General features: G+C 35.9%; 1 protein-coding gene across 3 annotated transcripts in view; it reads left to right on the forward strand.

The window, feature by feature from the left end:
- atrnl1a (attractin-like 1a) overlaps positions 1-22,771 on the forward strand; it is a 261,486-nt gene that overhangs the window by 79,424 nt on the left and 159,291 nt on the right. For all 3 annotated transcript variants that reach the window (XM_056265511.1, XM_056265510.1, XM_056265509.1), the window contains 8 exons: positions 8,407-8,491; positions 8,723-8,934; positions 11,214-11,332; positions 11,434-11,550; positions 11,744-11,876; positions 16,118-16,305; positions 19,034-19,247; positions 21,158-21,346. In XM_056265511.1, the coding sequence (XP_056121486.1) occupies positions 8,407-8,491; positions 8,723-8,934; positions 11,214-11,332; positions 11,434-11,550; positions 11,744-11,876; positions 16,118-16,305; positions 19,034-19,247; positions 21,158-21,346 (1,257 nt within the window). The remainder of the gene's footprint in view (positions 1-8,406; positions 8,492-8,722; positions 8,935-11,213; positions 11,333-11,433; positions 11,551-11,743; positions 11,877-16,117; positions 16,306-19,033; positions 19,248-21,157; positions 21,347-22,771) is intronic.

Genomic DNA, 22,771 nt, shown 5'->3' on the forward strand with positions numbered 1-22,771 from the left:
GTAAGTTTATTCAAAGTAAACCTATACATTAATGTGAAAAGTACGTGTTTTACATCTAGAAATCTGTACTTTGACGGGGAGTTCTTGTGGATGTAATTGATAATGTTATGAATTTACCAAAGAATACTGTGTAAAAACAGAAGACTTCTTTAATTGTATAATTGTAAGGTATTCCTGCAATAATTTCCAGTTTATATGCAGATTTATTCATTTGTTTAATGTTCTACAGACATTTTTTTAATGAGATTTTCTTTTCATTCTACAGCAGTGGAACTGTAAAAATACAGAAAATGTTTACAGTAAATATCTGTATTTTAAAAAACAGAATTATTCCGTAGAATAACTTAAGGTTTTTTACTGTAATTTGACGGTAAGTGTTTGGCAACTTTGCTGCCAGACTTTTTACCGTTTTTTTACGATTGTTTTTTTACATGTATTTACCTTAAATTTAAGGTTTCACAGTAAAAAAACACATAGTTGTCTTAATTTTAAATAAGCGATTTTTTTTGTCTTTTTACATAGAATTTAATGTAATTTAACATTCAAGCCAATTAAACAAAAGAATAATCCTGTAAAAAAACTATAATTTCTCCTTATATGAATTTACAGATTATTACTTTTATTTTATGGTTAATGTTTTTAATAAAAGTTTTTTTCTGTATTTTAATGACATTTACACGTAATGTTAAAAAAACAGAAAATATCTGTAAAATAATACAGTATATTTCTGTGAAAAAACTTTTTTTTTTTACAGTGTATGCATGAAAATCCAGTTATAATGAATGAACTCTTCCTGACGTTCCAGGACAATGTTTTGTTTATCACGTTTCCTAATGTGTCCATTAATTAAGTTGTAAGGGTTGCAGGAGTCAGCGATTAGCTAAATCCTTTTTGTGTGGCCATTTTTGTCTGTTTCCTGAGATGAAATTTTGTGTGGATGCAGGTGTGACCTTAGTTAAATGGCAGCTCGATCAGTACTGCACTCAAGAGTGCTGTTTGCAACCTGGCCACACTTTCTTGACTTTGCCTGAGTGCTCTGAGGGGTAAATGCCAAATTTACATATTAATGCTGTCTGTGGCAGTGTCGACTTTGAAAGTATGTGATGGCTTTTGAAACGAATATATATGAGAAAAAGAAAGGACACCCTATTGAATATTATGGTGTTATGTTTCAGATACATCATAAAAAATCATCTGGTCCTTGGCAAGTCTTAAAATTAGGTTAATACAACCTCAGATGAACAACAACACATGCCATATTACACTGTGTTTTTAAGCCAAAATGGAGAAGCCATGTGTGACAAACTAAGTACACCCTTATGCCGAGTTCAGACTGCATGATTTTAGCCCCGATTTTGGCTCGCCGACAGGTTTTGAGAAATCGCCGACAAATGCCCGAAATCACAGGCAAATCGGTGCTCGTTCACGCGAGTGACAATCACGCAGTGTGAATGAGCAAAGACGCGATCTGAGAGAATCACCGACGAGTCGCCGACGCCCGTGAGATATTTGGCATGCTAAATATCTGGACCTGTCGGCGATTCACAATCCTGCTGTGTGAATGTGTTCTGACTGAAAACTACATCGGCGATGACCGACAGCCAATGAGAGAGCAAGATACAGGGAGGAGGAGGAGACCAGAATATCAGTATTTTAATAGATAGGCCTATATTTACAATTATATCAAACAGAAACAAAGCACAAACATTTGCATGAGCAGCAGCAACAGCAGGACATTTGCAAAATTATTTATTTACCCCCAACTCTTTTTGCAAAACACAGTCCTTGCTCCCCTCGTCTTCCCAACCATTTCCTGCATAAACTGTTTATAAATTTTTTTTCATTTTCGCTACAAATCAGTGCACAGACAATTTGTAGGCTATCATTTTTAATAACAAATTCAGTGTCGCGTGAGAACTCCGGTCTCACGCACGCGTGATCTTCCGTTATTTCCGTATCAATTCTCGCGTTTGTTTGGTTGTGAAACGTAGTTTGCGGACCAGGCAGAAGTTGTCGGCGATTCTTTCTTTTGTAAAGTCATGCAGTGTGAAACCTCCTGTCGCCGATCCATCGTGCAGTGTGAACACAGCAGCAACTGAATGTTACCCCAGATAGTCATGCAGTGTGAAAACAACAGTGACCCTATTATTTTGAAAATCGTGCAGTCTGAACTTGGCATTACTGCTTCCATAGGAATTAAGAGGGTAAGTAGCTGTCAGGTGCTGCTAATCAAATGCCTTTGATTAATTGATCATCAGCAAGTGTGATCAACTTTATAAAAGCAGAAGTTTTGCTGTTTGCTGATCTAGAGCTTTCAGGTGTGTGTCGGCACAATGCCAAGGGGGAAGACATCAGCAATGATCTTAGAGTAATTGTTGCTGCCATCGATATGGGAAGGGTTATATGGACATTTCCAAGCAATTTGAAGTCCATATAGTGAGGAAGCTTATTAGAAAAAGGCTGAACAAGTAACGCATGTTTTGGGGAGGCTGTGATTTCTTTTTGCTTCTTGTTTCTCTGATCCCTGACGTTATGATCTGATTCTTGTCATGTTTATCTTTTTAGTTTAATTATGTTACTATTCATTTTATCTGTATTGTTTCTTTGCATCATATTGTAAAGCGACCTTGAGTTTGTAGAAAGGCACTATATAAAATAAACATTATTATTATTATTATTATTATTATTATTATTTGCAAGGGTTGCCAGGAGAAAGCTTCTTCTCTGTAAAAGGAACATGGCTGCACGGCTTAGATATGCAAAGTTGCATCTGAACAAACCACAAGATATCTGGAACAATGTCCTTTGGACAGACGAGACCAAATTGGAGAGCTTTGGCCATAATGCATAGCACCACGTTTGGCGAAAGCCAAACATTGCATATTACCACAAACACCTTATACCAACTGTCAAGAACTGTGGTGGAGGGGTGATGTTTGGGGTTGTTTTACAGTCATAGTACCTTGGCACTTTGCAGTCGTTGAGTCGACCAAGAACTCCTCTGTATACCAAAGTATTCTAGAGTCAAATGTGAGGCCATCTGTCCGACAGCTGAAGCATGGCTGATATTGGGTCGTGCAGCAGGTCAGTGATCCCAAGAACACCAGCAAAGCTACATCAGAATGGCTGAAAAAGAAAAGAAAACTGCAGTGGCCCAGTCAAAGTCCAGACCTCAACCCGATTGAAATTCTGTTGGCTTTAAGAGAGCTGTGCATAAACAAATGCTCACAAACCTCAAAGAAATGAAGCAACGTTGCTAAGAAGAGTGGGCAAAAATTCCTCCAGAACGATGTGAGAGACTGATAAAGTCATTGATAAAGTCATACAGAAAAGGATTACTTCAAGTTATTGCTGCTAAGGTGGTTCTGCAAGCAAATGAATCAAAAGGTGTTGTTACACATGGCTTTATTTTTGTTAAATAAATAATGACACAGTGTAGTATCATATGTTATTTGTTGTTGTTCATCTAAGGTTGTATTTACCTAATTTTAAGACCTGCTAAATACCAGATTATTATTTTTTATTTTATGCTCCTTACACACATATATACACACACACACACACACACACACACACTCAGTTTAAATGTATTAAGAAACATATTATTTTAAACATACATTATATGGGGTCTGTGTAACACGGCCTCAAAAGTCAAGCAAGAGTCTGGATCTAAATGCAGATAAAAAGGTGTTTAATGGTTCAAAACGTGATACATATCCATGACTTGACCGTGAAACACAGTATGAAGCGTAGCTCTTGACATTGACCCGTAACACCATGAACTATAAAGGCACATGCACAGGAACAACAATACCCCAACACGTGGACTGAACACATGGTTAAATAACTGAGAAAACAATAGGATAACAAGAAACACCTGAAACTAACTAGCATTAGAAACAAAAGAACTGCAAATACCATAAAAAGACCTACAAAAGAACAAACTCATGAATGGCCAATTTCAAAATAGATTAAAAAAAAAATTCTTCTATTTAACAAGGATTTATTAAATTGATCAAAAGAGGCCGTAAACACATTTATAATGTTAATTTGTTTTAAAATAAATGCTGTTCTTTTGATTCTTCAAATTAATCTTGAAAAAATGTATCACTGTTTCCACAAAAATATTAGGCAGCACAGCATTTCAGCATTGATAATAATAAATATTACTTGAGTACCAAATCAGTATATTAGATAGATTCCTTTAACTGTATTTTTGATTAAACAAATGCAGCCTTGGTGAAGATGAGACTTCTTTCAGAAACATTAAAAAAATCATACCGACCCCAAACATCTGAACTGTAGTGTTTTTTTTTTTAATAGTGACGGGGTGAAATAGGAGTGATTTCTGAAGTTATTTTGATATCAGTGATACAAGGTCTGGTGAAATTCCTATAACTGTTTTTTGTCTCTCTTTTGCAGTAGGGATGCACGATATAGGATTTTGGCCGATATTCGATATGCCGATATTTTCAAACTAATTTTGCCCGATGCCGATACCGATATCGATATATTTGTATTTTTTTTTAAGTGCAAAAAAAGCTTATTAAAGCTTCTATTAATGTTCTCAGTCAAGAGCAGTGAGTGATTTCCTCTGTGTTTTGTTGTTTTATTAACATTAACGGGATAGTTCTCCCAAAAATTTAAATTGTCATCATTTACTCTCTCAAGTTTCTTTCTTCTGTTGAAATTATAAAAGTTATTTGGAAGAATGTGGCTAACCAAACAGTTGCTGTACTCCAGTGACTTCCATAGTATATTTAAGCACAAGAAAGAAATGAATCCAGGTTTGAAACAACATTAGATAGACAGAATTTTTATTTCTTGCCCTGGGTGCAGTATCTCTTTAAAGACAAGCGGCAGAATATTATTACTGTCTCTTTAAGAACTGCACGCGAGTAACGCGACGCGTCTAATATACACGCATTTGACAAGCAGATTTTCTCTGTTTGCTTTCACTTTAGACATAACCAACTTTGTTTATGTAAACCTTGTGTGTATTTGACAGTATCAGCGCAATAAGACTCGAAAGATTAGTCCAGTATGCAGACTCTGTGACAGGCTTTTAGTTCCTGTGAGCGTCGGGTGTAACGCGCTCAGAAAAGCGGCTGTTAGAACAGCGCTTCAGCACGTGAATGACATGTTTACCTAGCAAGACTTTGACGCACATGCAAACAATGAACTTTTGTGAATTGCGGTGTCCCGTGAGTGTAACTCTACCTCTGCGTTTACATGTGATGTGATGTGAATGTAGCCTACGTCGCGTTGTACAGTATGTTGAGATGAAGGCGCCAGAATTGAACTGATAGAATGCACGATACTATGATTTTTCTTCAAAAGCAGATAGTGGAGACATTTTAATCGTCCACGATCAAAAACCGTGAGACGCACGGCACACCCCTAGTTGGAAGTTTAAGTTGCTGGCGCTCATGCTTCGTTCACGGTCGTCACGTGCGCATAGGAAACACGCCAGCCTATCGGCAAGACTCATCGGCAGAAATATTCATATCGGCCGATGCCGATGATGGTCATTTTAAGCTTTTATCGGCCGATACCGATGTTGTCCCGATATCATCGTGCATCCCTATTTTGCAGTCTTAGAGGCTTCCTTGTTCACTTTCACTAGACAGAACTGCACTATGTTGTGTTGGTGGTATCTTGGTGATGCAGTGCTGTAATGTGTGGTGTTAATCTCTGGTGCTGTAGGGAGGCTGTGAGATGTTAGATGTCTCAATCGTTCCTATGCTCTGTATATTGTTGTTCTGTAATATAAGAATCTCATGCTACAAAACATCTGTTCACAAGGTTGTTAACGGTGTGAATGTACTGCGTGTTTTCTTGACACACCTGCATGTGTATATATGCACATTGATGCATTTACTAGCAGGAAAGCCTGTAGAATGTAAAGATAGTATTTGGTTTCCTCTCCCTAGCTGATTAACTGACCATGAGTGCGGCTAATTACTGAATTAAAGAGTGTGTAACGAGCCGAGAGTGTGTCCGATCTGGCAGCCTGGGAGAAACATATGCCACAGAGCTCATGTAACCTGGACAAACACGTACAGCTCAAAACACACAGATGTCTCTGTCAGTAAAAAGGTTTGGTTTACATAGTGCTTTGTACACTGTTGCTGTGGCTTTTCACTTCTGATGAGTAAAATATCTCTGCACTGATGTTAAATTCTGGCCGATATTACCACATTTCCTAAATCAATGAAAAACAATTAACTAAAAAAACCTAAAACAATTGTTTTAAGTAGTAAAAGTGAATCATTTTAACAATGTTAATAAATGATCAGTTCTTCTTGAGATTAAAGTGGATGTTAGATGCTGGCAAAGGTAAAATACACTACTGTTCAAAAGTTTTTGAATTAAATTAATTAATACATTCATATGGATATGTTAAATTGATTTAAAGCGACAGTAAAGACATTTATAATGTTGCAAAAGATTTCTGTTTTTAAATAAATGCTGCTCTTTTGAACTTCCTATTTATCAAAGAATCCTGAAAAATCATCACAGTTTCCACAAAAATATTAAGCAGCACAACCTAAAATGTGATAACACAATAATAAATGTTTCTTGAGCACCAAATTAGTATATTAGAATGATTTCTAAAGGATCATGTGACACTGAAGACTGGAGTAATGGCTACTTTGCTATCACAGGAATGAATTATATTTTTAAATATTTTAAAATAGAAAATGTCCATTTTAAATTGTAATAATATATTACTATATTTTACTAATATATATATATATATATATATATATAATTTTTTACTGTATATTTGATCAAATAAATTCAGGCTTGGTGTGCATTAGATATACCTTTCAAAAACATAAAAGAAAAAAAAATAGAAGAAATGAGCATTATTAATTGAACATCCAATATTGATAAATTAAGTAATGCTTTATCTCTAATATCATCCATTAACCGGTAGGGGTGGGGGAAAAAATCGATTCTTAGATGCATCGCGATGCGGACGTGGACGATTCTGAATCGATTCACAAATGTCAAAAAATCGATTTTCCCCAAAAAAAAAAAAAAAATTTTTTTTTGATATATTTATAATAACGTAATATTGACGGAACGCGAAAGACGGAACTCTGAAGCGCGGAAGTGCAGTGGCCGGACCGTCTGTGGCGTGCACATAACAGAGACGCAATGGCTGAGCGCTAAACACCCTCCGCGTTAGGTTAAAATCTGACGTGTGGAGATATTTTGGCTTCTGAAGTTGAAGGGGGAAAGGAGCTGGACAAGAGCCACACTAGTTGTAAGCTTTGTATAATAAAACTAACGACCGAAAAACGACAAATACAAATACACAAACGACAAATGTTTCCAGCCAGAGGAGGAAAAACACTCGGCTGTACCAGTCGTTATAATATTAATTTACTACAAGTATGCTCCTAGTTTAGGCACACATTTATTTCCTGTTGGTTCTTTGCAATGTTAATAAAATATATTGTACATTAATTCTTTATGGGTCATTACTTTGTACTTTTAAAGCAAAGTATTTATAGTCACACACACACACACAAAAGATTCAGATAATTGATTTGTAACATTATAAATGTCTTCACTGTAACTTTTGATCAATTTAATTTATCCTTGATGAATAAAAGTATTGATTTCTTTTTTCTTTCGCCCAAAAAAATTAAATAAAAATTCTTACCGACTCCAAACTTTTGAACGGTATTGTTTAATGTTACAAAAGCTTTCTATTTCAGATAAATTATGTTCTTTTGAATTTCTGGGTGATTCTCTGAATTGGGTGCCCTTCAAGTCCCCCAAACTTGCTTCAAAGATTTTCAATTGAAGGAAATCACAAAATGCATTTTAACGCTGTCAATTAATAGAACCAGGTGCCTTTGCATTATAATGCAACACAATTGCTTTTAAAAAATAATTTAATTTAAAGATAATGGGTTGCCTAAGTAGTAGACAAGCATGTTTGCATGTCCTCAGTAACCATCATTACATTTTCATTGAATATCAAACAAATAAAAAGTGCAATTAATACCAAAATGTTGCTGCTAATATAATCATATGTTGGTCTAGTGTATTTTCGTTTACTGTTGTGAAATGGAAAATCAATAATCGCTAATCGAGAATCGTTAATAATCGAAAATCGACTGTAATCGAATCGGGACTTCAATAATCGTAATCGAATCGAATCGGGAAATCAGACAGATTACCCACCCCTATTAACCGGTATGGTACGGATATATATTGTGCATCTCTAGAATAAAATATCAAATGACTAATAATCTTATTATTAGTTTTAGGGTTGTGATGTAATGTTTTATAATGGTAGTACTCTGTGAATCTAATAGCTTTTAATGTTATTTTCAACTACGTTTATAAATATTTGAGTTATTTATTTGCATGTGTGCTTTTCAGCATGTGACGAGTGGACAGTTCTTCCAAATCCCAGTCTTCATCGTGATGTCAACCGTTTTGGACACACAGCTGTTGTCAGTAATGGGTAAGTTCTTGATGTGGACTCTTTCCATTCACTGATACCATCAGTTATATGCGCTCTTCCTGTGCCTAGGTTGTTATTTTTTTCCACTAAATTTAATTTAGTTAAACAAATCATCATGGGTCGGGGGAAAAATCGAATGTGTGGCCTTATCCTCTCATTTCCTTTGGAAAATTGTTTTGGCAATACAAATGGGTCGAAATACAGAAAAGGTCTGTTTTCTCTTCCACTCAGCTCAATGTACGTTTTTGGTGGTTTCTCTGGTGTGATTCTGAACGATGTGCTGGTGTATAAGCCTGCCAGCTGTGAGGCCTTCCCGGAGGTGGATCTTTGTCAGAGCGCTGGTCCGGGTGTTCGCTGCGTCTGGATCAAAGAACGCTGTGTACCCTGGGACTCCAGCCATGCTAATGACAGTGTGCCTGCCTCCTTCTGCCCTGTGCGCACCAGTAAGAACCTATCATTTTAAAAGCTTTTGTTAAACACCGGCTACGCAGAATTACTTATATGGTCATTTATGGAGCTGTTTTTGAGTATTTTCACCATACATTCACATTGAATTAATTTCTTATTCACAGGGGTCTTGCATGTCACAGAACCACACCATGGTGGCTACCACACCATGTTACAGGACAGTAGGGCTATTGCAAACAGAAACAAGGATAGTACGACTACATAGAAATTTAATGTCAGCCTGTTATTTGAGCGGACTTTGCTTTTCCGATGAGCTTGAGCTGTACATGAGTGGAGCGTTCGCATGGGCCGTGAGCAACTGAGCAGAGCGCATGTGCATAGAGAGGAGTATTGAGCGGAGAGTCACACCGTGCATTAATAACGGCGAGAGTGAAACCTGAGCGCTGAACACTGCATATATTTTCGCCTCATATTTTCGGCTGTTTTTCTCTCTCGGCCAATAGCAGAAAATGACATTTTCGGCCGATAATTTTTAGATGCTGAAATTTCGGTGCATCCCTAATTTGTAATAACATTTCACAATATTAAGGTTTTAAATATATATATTTTTTATCAAATAAATGCAGCCTTGATGAGCGTAAGAGACTTCTTTCAAAAACATTGAAACATTTTACAGACCCCGGAACTTTACAGACAGAACTTTTGAATAGTTGTGTAATTTATAAAATGCTTTAAATATGCTTTAGTTATAAATGTTTACACATCCTTTCATCTTGTGGGATATATCTATACCCCTGGTCTGCTATCCTACATAACCATCCCAGTGGGGTGAAGTTCAATGTAGATCTCATTCAATTGAGTTGGACCATTAGCTCTGTATGTCAAACACACACCTGGAGAGTATTTTTCCTTCCAATAAATCCTCTGTCAGGAGATTATTGTTAAACCACATATAATCCTATTTACACTTGATACATTGGGGGGTTTATATGCAGAGCCACTCACATGTTCTGCTTTACCTTGATGGCGTGCTGCCTGTTTTCCACTGGGTAAATCCTGCCTGACTGTGGAAATGCCTGTTGATAATTGACTGAACAAAAGGTCAGTCGGCGCATAATAATCTCATAGCGATGTAATTATGATTGCGATGAAACTAATCTCCAGCGATTGTGGATACAGATGTTTTTTTCTGTGGGCAAAACTGGACCTGAGAGGATTACTGCAATTACCGCATTGAGTTTGGTGTTCTATCAGAGGTGGATTGGACTTTAATTAAGTAATGGAATGACACACAAGTTCATGATGGATTATCCTGTATTGTGTGCATCTCAGAGACCTGCAATCATGCAGTTTATCATTGTACGTAGGCACTTTTCGGGTGGTTGCTCTCTGTATATACCTGTGTACACAATAATATCTGGACATGTACGTCATTCTGACTGACAACCTGAGCGCAACAACATATTTAAATACACACATACTCTTCTAAGGTTTAAAGTTTTATTATAATATAAATATATATATAAATAAAAAATCCTGGACTGCTGCGCACTCGCATGAATGTACACAGGACTGCAAAGGCCGAGGCTGGATATATCTTAAATGGATATGTGCAAGCAGGACTTTTTTTTAATATCTTTTTTTTTTTTTTAATTCTTTCGGAAAAAGGTATTAAGGCTTTAAAACAATATCAATTTAAGTAAATAACTAGTGAATTGGGATTTATTGTGTCTTAACGTTCCCAGAGACAGTCACAGAAAAATAAGGTGTGAATGGGTAAATAAACCTGAGTTTAATTTTGTTTTCACTCATATTTCCTTTCTCCCATCCTTCTAGTTCATTTTTGTCCTGGATTTTCTCGTTGTTTATCCTTTAAAATGGTTCCAGACAAAAGCCAGTTCCTGTGTGACATCTCTTTCCCAAAAATAATGATAAAAAGGATAAAACAAACCAACAAACAGAAAACATCCTCCCAAAAAGAAAAGAACAGGAACAATAGTACTTATGTGTATTATGGTTATTCATGTCTGAAATAAACAAATTCACAGTCAGGACAAATATTTTTTTCTCTGTCCTTGGCTCTTCCCCTCAATTTTCTGGTTTTAATTTCGCTGTGCCCTGTCCATATCCACCTCCGCTGTTCAACTTTAGCCCTTACCCATGTGTCATTGCACACACTCATTTTTCACCACAGTTATGAAGCGTTTCACCTTGAGAGCTCCGAGTCAGACCCTTGTTACCTCCAATTTTTGTTTTATGCTAATTAGTAGATATTTTCCTTGTCTCTGATGATTCTAGTTTTTTTAAACCACAGATGGAGCTGATAAGCAGTGTCAGCAGTTTTCTGACTGTGCTTCCTGTACGGCCAACACCAATGACTGCCAATGGTGCGAAGACAAGAAATGCATCTCTTCTTCAAGCAACTGCACTGTGGTATGTCAAACAGAGGCATAACTATTAAATAGATTTAAAAGCATTTATAGCTATTCAAAATAACATTTCTCTTTGCCGTGTCATGTTTTGTCTGCATTCAGCTTACAATTGAGCTTGCCCGCCACCCTCGAGGTCCCCTGTACCTCAACCCTCCCCCTGCCATGCTGTCTGATCACCAGCTCTCTATTTGGAGACCCGGTCTGCGCAAAACCGGCCAGGTATGCAGTAATATATCTTATGATAAGATTGATTGGCTTAGAGAATTAGCACCTGTAACTTCTTGATTTCACTTGTTCCTCATATAAATGTTAAAAAAATACAACACAATATTGTACAAACTTAGTAGTCACATTGAAAAAATATAACCAGAGTATTTTACAAATATCTCTTTTCCATTCTCTCGATTTTTAGTCTGTGAAGAACTATACCAAATGCAGTGTTCGAGGTGAGCAGGTTTGTACCAAACTGGCGAACTGCAGGAGTTGCTCGCTTAACATCAACTGTCAGTGGGAACCACAACAGCAGGAATGTCATGCTCTGCCTGGTGAGCTGAAGGATGGATGGGTGGATGGACAGACAGAATGACAGAGCATATGCATGTCCATATAAACAATGAAACAGTGATCAAAGTAGACATTTCTTCTGTTTAACTGTTACAACTTCAGATGATGCCTAGGGTAGAGGTCTTCAACCCTGCTCCCGGAGACCCACTGTCCTGCAAAATTTATTTCCAAACAGCTTCAACAGTTGGTCAGTTCTGTTTGATTAGGGTTGGAGCCAAACTCTGCTGGACAGTGAGTCCCCAGGAGCTGGGTTGAAGACCTCTAGTCTAGGGTATAGGTGCAACATCTAACATGATAATATTTGAGTGTGTTTGGTTGGCAGAAAGATATAAATATAAGAAATATAAGATAAAAAGACAAACATGATATATACATTTGAGAAAAGAATAAGGAATTAGAAGCCTAAAGATTAAAACAAAATATACAATATTTACAATGGCAGGATGAAACCAAATATCTAAGAGGGTAAAAAAGATAAAAGATCTTCAGCTAGTTAAGCCTAACTAAACTGCCCTCTGTAGTTTTTGTATTTGCCTAGGTAGTGTACTCACTCTAACGAGGACATATTAAATTGATCAAAAGTGACAGTAAAGACATTTATAATGATACAAAAGATTTTTTTTTAATAAATGCTGTTTTTTTGAACTTTCTGTTTATCAAAGATTCCTGAAAAAACATATCATGGTTTCCACAAAAATATTAAGCTGCATAGTCATTTTCAACTGTTATAATTATATATGAAATGTTTCTTGAGCACCAAGTCAGCATATTAGAATGATTTCTGATGGATCATGTGACACTAAAGACTGGAGTAAAGACTGCTGAAAATTCAGCCCTGCCATCACACAAATAAATTACATTTTTAAATATATTACAATAGAAAACAGACATTTTACATTGTAATAATATATCACAATATTATTGTTTCATTGAAGTTTTGATGCATCCCTTGAAAGTAGTCCACAAAATCTCCACACTTGTCTCTGATGGCCCTAGTCTCTGGAAACAGCCCAGGAAATTGATCCATTCTTTTTTAACTCAGAACACCAGGCAGTCACAAGCACTGTCTACCTGTGATCATTTTGTGCATACAGGTTTTTTCAACATTAAGTTTGCTGATGATCTTTGGAGGCCAAGATTTTGAAAAGGGTAAAGTTAGGAAAACGTCAAAAATTGTTTTGAGCAAATAATACGTGTTTGTGTGTCTCAGACGCAGAAACAATGGAAACGCATTTCCACACTCTGAGGGCATCTCTGCCTATTTGATCTGATCTAGTTTGAGAGCAGGAAGTGATGCTGTTGTTTGATGTATTCTTAACATTCTTTTGTCTCCCTTGGTAAGAAATTCTTCTCTCCAAAACATTGTACCTATGCTCAACATATTCCAGTCTGCAGTAAAGACACACACACACACACACACACATAATGGTTTTTATACTATCCAAACTGTATATTCTGTCCCCTAAACCTACCCAATCACAGAAAACTTTATGCATTTTTACATTTTCAAAAAAAAACATCACTTAGTTTGATTTATAAGCTGTTTTCTTCGTGGGGACCAAAAAATGTCCCCACAAGGATTTAAGATATTGACATCTTTGTGGGGTTGCATTTTGTGTCCCCACAATGTAGGGATTACTAGGACCGCACACACAAGCACACACATGTTTGTTTCACTGTATTATTGAGGAAATTGCATGGACTTCGAATGATTTTTTAAAATTAGGTTAATGATATGTTCTGTCGCCTAACCCAACCTCTACCCCGGTGTGTATGGTTAATGGAGCAGAGATAAAGGGGCACAGTGACCGAGGTGGCACATTCCCCCACAGTCTCTCTGTGTCCGATATCAGGATGTTCTCAAGGACATGAGCTAGAAAGAACTTCACTGCTCAGCTGTCATATTTTTGACTGATAGCTCAATTTGAAAGCATACATACACACACGGACAACTTTGTCTGAAAAGGACATCAACAATGTAGTGAAGACATGAGTATATCCAACCATTGGAAAATGGAGACCTTTGGAGCTGGATGGTACATCACACTGAGTTCTGACCTCGACCAGAAGGCCAATTGCAAGTGCAGTAATTATTCAAGTTTGCTGAGCTATTTATCCATGTATGGCTGAGCAGCCTGTCAAATAACCCAGAGTTTATTGTTCTTTTTCCCTTTTCTGCGCTCTGTTTTTTCTCTCTTCGTTAGATGACAGCCTTTATCTTGGATTATAATCAGCTGCATTTTACAAAATATACCCTTGAAATGAAATGGACGGTGGTTATTTTACGCTAGTTTTAGTGCTGTGTGGTTTTATAATTGACTATGACTATGCATTTCCTTTTGTTTTGCTATTCAGGAATTTGAGGGGTTTGTCTGAGTTTGGGTGTTTGTGGTTAACCATCGTGATGGTAAATTATTCATGTGCTGCTCACTGTAATAAGTTCAAAACCCAAGGGTAGCATGTTTCTTAATTTCATAATGTAGTTTTACTTACACTACTGTTCAAAAGTCGATAGGATAAAAAAAAGAAGTTTTTTTAAAAGAAGTTTCTTATACTCACCAACGATACATTTATTTGATCAAAAACACATTCAAAACTGTAATATTGTGAAATATTATTACAATTTAAATTAAAGTTTTTTTTTATTTTGATATATTCTAAAATATTATTTATTCCTGTGATGGCAAAGCTGAATTTTCAGCAGCCATTACTTCAGTCTTCAGTGTCACACGATCCTTAAAAAAATATTCTAATATGCTGATTTGCTGCTCAAGAAACATTTCTTATGATTCTCATAAATGTTGAAATAGTTGTGATGCTTAATGTTTTTGTGGAAACTAATAATTCTTTTTCAGGATTCTTTGAAGAATAGAAAGTTCAAAAGAGCAGCATTTATTTAAAAACAGAAATCTTTTGCAACATTATAATTTATAAATGTCTTTAGAGTCAAATTTCTTCAAATATATCTTGTTTTTCACTGTATAATACACACAGGGTTCCCACTCGTCCTGGAAAACCTTGAAAACCTGGATAATTGATGACAAACTTTCCAGTCATGGAAAACATATGGAAAATTAGAGAAAGTGTCAAATGTCCTGGAAAATCTTCTTGTTGTCCTGGAAAATTATTTTTTAAAAAGTTATTCGTTTTTTATTTAGGTGAGAACAGAGTTTTTCACTGGCCAAAAACAATCAGGCTACCGTTAGTTGCAGAAAGTACAATGTTCTAATAATTAATAATTTTGATGTGATTATAAGGTCAATAAGATTGACAAAAAGGAACGCTCTTTGTTTGCTATCTGCATATAACCCATTCGCAGTTTGAAAAAAGTTTTATTTTTCATGCTGCTATGTATATACACACTGCAAAGTTTTGGGAATGACTAACTTATTTAAATGCGGGATTGAATCCAAAATTATATTGATTGACATGGTGATAACCAGCTTTGGATGGGACAAAAAATTCTGATGTCAAAATAGATGTGTGCATTAAGTGTAAATGCTCGTCCACACGAAGACGTGTTTAGACGTAAAAACTTTGTATCTATCAGCGTTTCGATACAAACAGATCCGGAGTTTTGGGATCCTAAAACGCCGGATAAAAACTAAAAAGTACATTTGACACAGGACTAAGACTAAATAATAAAAAAAAATTGCTTACAAAATGCATGACACTAACACTAATAGAAAGGCACTCTGCATCTGCTAGACTAGGTAGTGGAGGGGTCTACAGTTAAAGACATATTGTACTACTTTAATTTAGAGTGTGTGCTGCAGACTTTTGAGAATATTGAGCTGAAGCTTGACTTCACAAAATTTAATCGCAAATCAAATCGCAATCGCAATATCTGTCCGAAAAATCGCAATTAGATATTTTCCCCAAATCGCACAGCCCTAGCTTCCATAGTCATAATGTATGATTAAGAGCTCATATTAAAAAGTGATTTTATAGTTAAGTCATGGCAATAAACTTTACGCCTTTTAAAGATTTAGAGAGCAATATATTAGGGCGTGATCCTTGTCTTTTTTTCCCGTCATAGTAAAATTGAAAATGTCCTGGAAAATGGTCGCTGAAAAAGAGTGGGAACCCTGTACACAGCAAGCTCCTTTTATCAATATCCTGATCAGAATGATTTGTTTGCGGTGTTCAGATGTCTTGTGTGAGTGACGCCTACTTTAAATAGAAGCCTGGTTTTATCCTGGATTTTGCTGCTTTTTTACAGCACACTTGTGTGGAGAGGACTGGAGTCAGATTGGAGATGCATGTCTGAGGCTGAATGCCAGTAAGGAGAGTTATGATAATGCCCAGCACTACTGTAAGAACCTGGATGGCAACATTGCATCTCTAACCTCAGCCAGGCAGGTAGACTTCATACTGGATGAGCTGCAGAAGTATCAGCTGCATGGGAGGGTGAGTCAAGTATAATCACTAGCCTTTGTGTGGAGGATTACATTGATTCGTCTAGGTAATGGTTGGGTACTGTGTTGAACACAGTCAAAGCTGTTAACAAGTTTTGCTGATGCATAGCGATTAGCAGTGTTGTGGTAACACATTACAAGTAATCAGATAACTTTTTTTTCAAGTAAATGGTAATATAATGCACTACTTTTAAATTGACTACAAAATATCTTAGTTACTTTTTCAAATAAGTAACTCAAGTTACTTAGTTTTTTCCATTTATTCTGACACCTCTCTTGTCCCCGTGTTGAGAGAAATCGTAAGCTGTAGAGGTGTTGTGTGCTCTGTGTGATGTTATTGTAGTTCTAGACTAAATGTGAGCATGCATTTACTCATCTCACTTGGACAAAAACAGATTCAGTATTCTTCAAAATGAATAAAAACAGTGCAATTCAAACTCAGAATATTATGCAAACCTGCAATATTTAAATATGCTCAATTACACAAAAGTACTTTGATTAATAAAGCGAGATTAATTACACAATGTCTTTGCAGCTGACCTTTGATAATCCAATTCAACCGTACTAATAAGCTAATTTGACTTAGATAAACATCACATTTGTTCATTTTTTTGTTTTTATTGCTAAAGTAAGAGTGTTGAACTTTCTTCCCCTGTGTCCTATTCCAGAATGACAGCACAGATGTAAGGTTTTTCATTTGAGATGCGCCCTCTACTGTACAGGAGTAAATTTGCATTTCTTTCAGCCTGAGGCTTATTCATTTCACTTTTGGGAAAGAGCCTTTGCATGTTCCAAAATATAACTTTGTTGTTGTTATTAAAAAACAAACAAGGAAGCCCAGCCCATGTGAGAAAAAGTAACACAAAAGTAATGTAAGACATTATTTTCCAAAGTCACTTTTTAGGGGGTATCGCAATATTGTAACACATTACTTTTAAAATAAACTTTCCCCAATACTGCTGATTATGTATCTCACCATATCAATGGCTTTTTTTTTTTTTTTTGACTGACACAAGCACTTCTGTCCGTGCTCCTGATTTGTTTACCTAAATCAGTTCTTGATTACAAGTATATTTGCCCTGCACTGCTCTGAATCCCATTTTAAACTGATTCTTTAAACGTTTAAGAATGTACAATTTACTAGTCCAGATGTAATGCTAGATGTTTCGGTGTGTAAGTTTATTTCTAAATGTCAGTAAAGCTTAAACACTCAACTTTACATGTCAAAAAGCCTTACTCATGCCTTCAGTTAAAAGCTATTTTGCACAAAATCTGCGGAGTCCCCCCGGTGCTGTGGTGTAAATATTTGTCATGTGTTAATTAAAAGGAAAGGAGTGACTCTCTTCATAATCCGCTCCCTTGCTGATTGCGACGTGAGCCTCAGTGTTTAAGCAGCTTTTGTCCTTTGAAGATTAACACAGTTTTCTAAAGGACCCACCTTTGATGTGAAAAAGATTCACATGCGACGGTTTCTCAGTTGCCACTATTTTTTCTCTATTCTGTCACTCACACAGACAGTCACACTCCTCACACCCTGTGGCTGCACAAACTCACAGGAGATCTTAAACCTTTTAAAACCTTTTAATCAAAGCACACAAGACCTTTTCATACAGGGAAGTTGCTAATTTGAATGGAAAATCTGAGGGGTTGGGGTATGTCAAATTCAGTTTGTTTTGCCTTGAATTGATAATTAAACTGCATTGGCCTTTGCCTTCCCTTAAAGAAGAAAAAAAAAGAAAAGTGTTTTTATAACACTAGCATGTGTTAAACAGAGTAGACGGTCATTATAGCCATCAAAATGTCAAGGTGCTCTGAATGAATGTCCAGCTGAAAGTCTGCAAAATCAAGTTCAAATAGAGTTCAAATAGAGGTTTATGAAGATGAACGCTTTTTTTATTTTACTGTATTTTCCACATCTGCAAATATGTCAGTCTGTTTATCGTTTAACTTCAACCTCTTTCTGTTCTTTACACTAATGTTCATATTCAAAGTATTTATGGACACAGGGCGATAACAGCTCATTGCACCTGTGTTCAAAGTGATTTTAATGCATTTAAACATGTTAGATATGTGGCTCACTCAAATTTCAGTACCTAGCAAACAGAAACGAAAAATGTATGTATTTATTTATTCTAAATGTATTTATTTATCTTTTAAGAATCATGATAAATATTCATAATAACATGTTTCTGCATTAGTTCCAGCACCTGACTTTGATTTTGATGAAGAAATGTTTTTCAAATAATAATAATGAGCAGTGAAGCGGTTTTGTTTCCAAGGAATAATATGAAAATGTATGTAAATATGGTTTTCTTTTCAAGAATTTAATTCTTTTATTGAGGCTTTTTTTTCTAAATGAATATCAAATTGAATTTTAGATCTGAAATTAAAAACAAGCTCATCATAGAAAAGGTATATTCAGGTCATTGTATGAATTGCATTTTTTTTTGTTTAATTTTAATTAAATAATTTCAATTAAATTAAATTTTGTATTAAATTTTTTAGTTTTGAAAAAAAAAATCTAAAGATCCAGACAAAAAATTTGCGTCAGGCCATTGACCCATAATTACGCTAGTTTTGTCTGACCCTGGTTGGACATGTTTTGTATTTTGCACAACATTTTCAAGATTTAATCTAATAATTTTCCCTAACTGACTATAGCCATTTTTTACCCATCCCTATGTGGATTTTACATGTATATATATATTTCTCTCTTGCAGAAACTTACTCCCTGGGTGGGTCTAAGGAAGATAAATGTTTCATACTGGGGGTGGGAGGACATGTCTCCCTTCACTGCCAGCACGCTGCAGTGGTTACCAGGGGAGCCAAGTGACTCAGGTTTTTGTGCGTACCTGGAAAGAGCTGAGGTAGCCGGACTCAAAGCCAAACCCTGCACTGCCAACACTGAGGGGTTGATCTGTGAGAAGCCAGTTGGTGAGAAAAGTTTGAGTTTTTTTTTTTTTTTTTTTGCTCTGTAACATGAACCTTGATGCTGTTCTTACACATCAGACCCAAACTGAATCGGCTCCCACTGAAAACTCCACAGGGTTCTTGAAGAATTGGGAAGTCTGGAAATAGACTTTTATTAATATATTTTGTCTTAATTTGATAATGCTTTCAGTTAATATTTCTAATTCTGTTGTATTATTCTCAGCTCTGTTAACATAAACTTTGTTTAATGCCGTGGAATTCTGCAGATTTTCCCTTATATTTTATGCAGATTTAGACTTTCTAGGCTTTTTGTGTCACATATGTCAAGGTGATTTGGTGTATGCATCTGCCATAACATTCTTTTCCATATAGTGTTATCACACAAGTAAAGAAATTAACATATTACACATTTTTTTGGTTTTGTAAATGAGCAGAGCTGTTGTATAATCTCTCACATCCTCTGTTTCCTTGGCTGCAGTATGTTTATTGGACCTGTTTGAAACTCTAGAAAAGAGACTCAGAAGCAGCACAAATTAGGCCTTGAACAAGATTTGTACCCCCCTTCAGACACATGCAAAGAGCATAAAGAATGAATGTCAACTCGTTCTCCCTTCATCTCTGTGTTTATTCTGCTCATTTTCATTTCTTATTTATGTTCTTCTGCTCATTGTGCTCTTTTCAATTGTTTGTCTTACTCTACTGGAGTAACAAACCAGATTTTTGAGGCAATGTGTATAGACATTGTCATTATCATGAATATAATAAACATTGTTAGTAACATCTTTTAAGTGTGATAATGCAGAACTACAGTACTATTATAGCTATAGAGTATATTACAATACATAATTGCAGTGGGGTGCAATTGAAATGTGGGATTCAAAATCAAATTTTAACCTTGAAATAAGCAAAGTGTGACAAATATTGGACAAATTAAACTTGAATACATTTTTATGGTGAAAAATACTATAAAAAAAAACATTTAAGGTTCTTTTTCTCAGTTGCTAATCAAAGTAAACTTCTTGACATTGATTATGTGACTGTACAGATGTTCTTGCTTCCATTAAAGCATTAGATGCTCTTTGAATAATTCTCAAAACAGATTGGATAACTTGATCATCATGTTTTACACAAAGTTGTGGAGTTCATACCAGTGTTCTTATTTATTACTAAAACTATTAAAAATCATTTGCATTAATTTAAATAAGGCTAAAAATATATATGTATAAATATTTGATTGTAAACTTAAAGAAAGAGAGTTAATTTTTAAGCAAAATTAACTAACAAAAAGACAAAAACACACAACAAAATTACTAAAAACAAACACAAAAAATATATAAATAAATGGTATTGGTTTCACTTTATGTTGATGTTCCCTTTAACACATTCTGGTAATGTTGCACCTACATGTCTACTACATGTCATTAGTGTTGCTGGTAGGGTTAGAATAAGTTGACATGTAGTTGCAAAGTTACTTATAATCAGTTGAATGTCTGTTGGGGGGCCATCACATAAAGTGTTAGCAGATATTAAGCAGACAGTCTACTAATACTCTGAGATAGTTGACACATAGGTGCAGCGTTACTTATTGTCAACAGTGTTCAAAAGTTCAAAAGGGACCATCAGAATAAAATGTTACCATAGTATTAAATAGTTAAAAAATATAAATACTATTAAAATATCACTGAATCATGCAGCTCTATAAATAAAAAGCTGGCCATAAGATCTGAAACTTTTGGACCCTACTGTATCTTATCAGGAAATTGTATTGTCATTTTGAATTTTATTTTTATTTTAGGTGTTTTAAGTGTTAAATTCACAGTTTTATATTGTTTGACATTTTTGCCTAGTTTTTCAAATGATCTAATTAGCTTAAAAGTTATTGCAATACTGACAACTGCATTTTCCTCCCTCAGTGAGCCCAAACCTTACCATGCGTCCATGTAAGATGCCCTGCTCCCTGCGAACCACCTGTGCCAACTGCACCAGCCAGGCCATGGAGTGTATGTGGTGTGGCAGCACCAAGCGCTGTGTGGATTCCAACGCGTACGTCATCTCCTTCCCTTACGGCCAGTGCCTGGAGTGGCAAACTGGAGACTGTGGAGGTGAGTGCTCGCGTTTACCATCAAGGACACACACACATTAAGATACATGGCAGACTAGAAGCTGGAGTTATGAGTACACACTACTCTGGTGAACACACACACACACCTTCTAACTCGTTTACTTTCCACCTTCTCGTTTTTCCCGTCTGTTGTTTCTCCTAAGGGAGATTGAGTTTTGAGAGAGCAGATGTTATGAACGCTATGCCTGCTGCACAGGCAGGTATCAAACTCACTATAAACTCCTGTCACACTCTGACTGGCCTCCACCGGAAAAATCTATAAACTATCGACATCTGTCCGGCCTTGCATAAGAGACCGAGACCCTGCACAAAGAGAATAAAGAACTTTCATCTTATTCGGACTTTTGACTTGTGGCATAAAGTCTGGTCATCATTGCAGGTTTTCTGGCCAAGAATTGCCCACTTAGACAGCAAGAGACTGTCTGATTGCCATGTAAAGTGACCAAAGACCGTTTGTGATATGTTTACGTGTCATTTAGTGAGGGGTTTTCCAAAAATAAATTATAGCAATTCAACACTTCAAAAATTGACTTAAAGCGACAATTTTACCAAAAATGAAAATCCTACATTTACTCACCCTCATGTCGTACCAAATTTCTGCAAACACAAAAGAAGATATTTTTAAGAATGCAGTTTTGCTGACCCATATCCTTTGTATGGATAAACATTAAGACATTTCTCAAAATATGTGATAAATGCTTTGGACTTTTTCCAGTTGTAGCGCCACCTATGGGCAGAATTTGACTCAAATTAGCGTAAATCTTCAGAATATCTGGTTGTCTATGTATGCCAAGTTTTGTTAAGTTTGAATTATGCCTTCAGCAGATAAGTCAATTCATTAAAATGTGCAATTTGCGTATATCTCCTCAATGCTCAAAATTCTTTTGTAAATGTTTTGCCTGTTTAAAGCTGCTGTGTTTGGAAAAGGTTTTTTTTTTTCTTAAAATTGAAGAGAGCAGAAAAAAACTGTATAGAGAGAAATGACATGTAAGAAATGCAGATTTTTTTTTAAAGCCCTTATAGTTCTAGAGATTTACAACTTGGTACAGACCTGGCAAAAAAAAAAGAATAAGAATACATACAAAAGTGTTCCAAAACCTTTGGAACGTGGACCCATTAGAAACGTGACCTTTTTTTTTCTAAGCACAACAGTTATGTTAACAGAAACTTAGAATAAATCTTTTGTCAAGATTTGATGTCTCTAATCTGGCAAATCTGAATATTCCATCATTAACATTGGAGACGTTTTTCAAATGCTCCTTTTTCCATAAAGCCAGTCACTTAGATTTGAACTCTTGATTTCAGCCATCACTTACTATTCTTATATACATCATGTGTCAGTGTGCGAACTGTGGGCGGTTCATGAGTGTGCCGTCTGAAACTGAGGCTATTCAGATCTCTGCTC

The sequence above is a fragment of the Rhinichthys klamathensis genome, unplaced genomic scaffold (assembly GCF_029890125.1).
Source record: "Rhinichthys klamathensis goyatoka isolate OS25496 unplaced genomic scaffold, OSU_Roscu_1.1 h1tg000235l_1, whole genome shotgun sequence".
NCBI classification, from domain to species: Eukaryota; Metazoa; Chordata; class Actinopteri; order Cypriniformes; family Leuciscidae; genus Rhinichthys; species Rhinichthys klamathensis.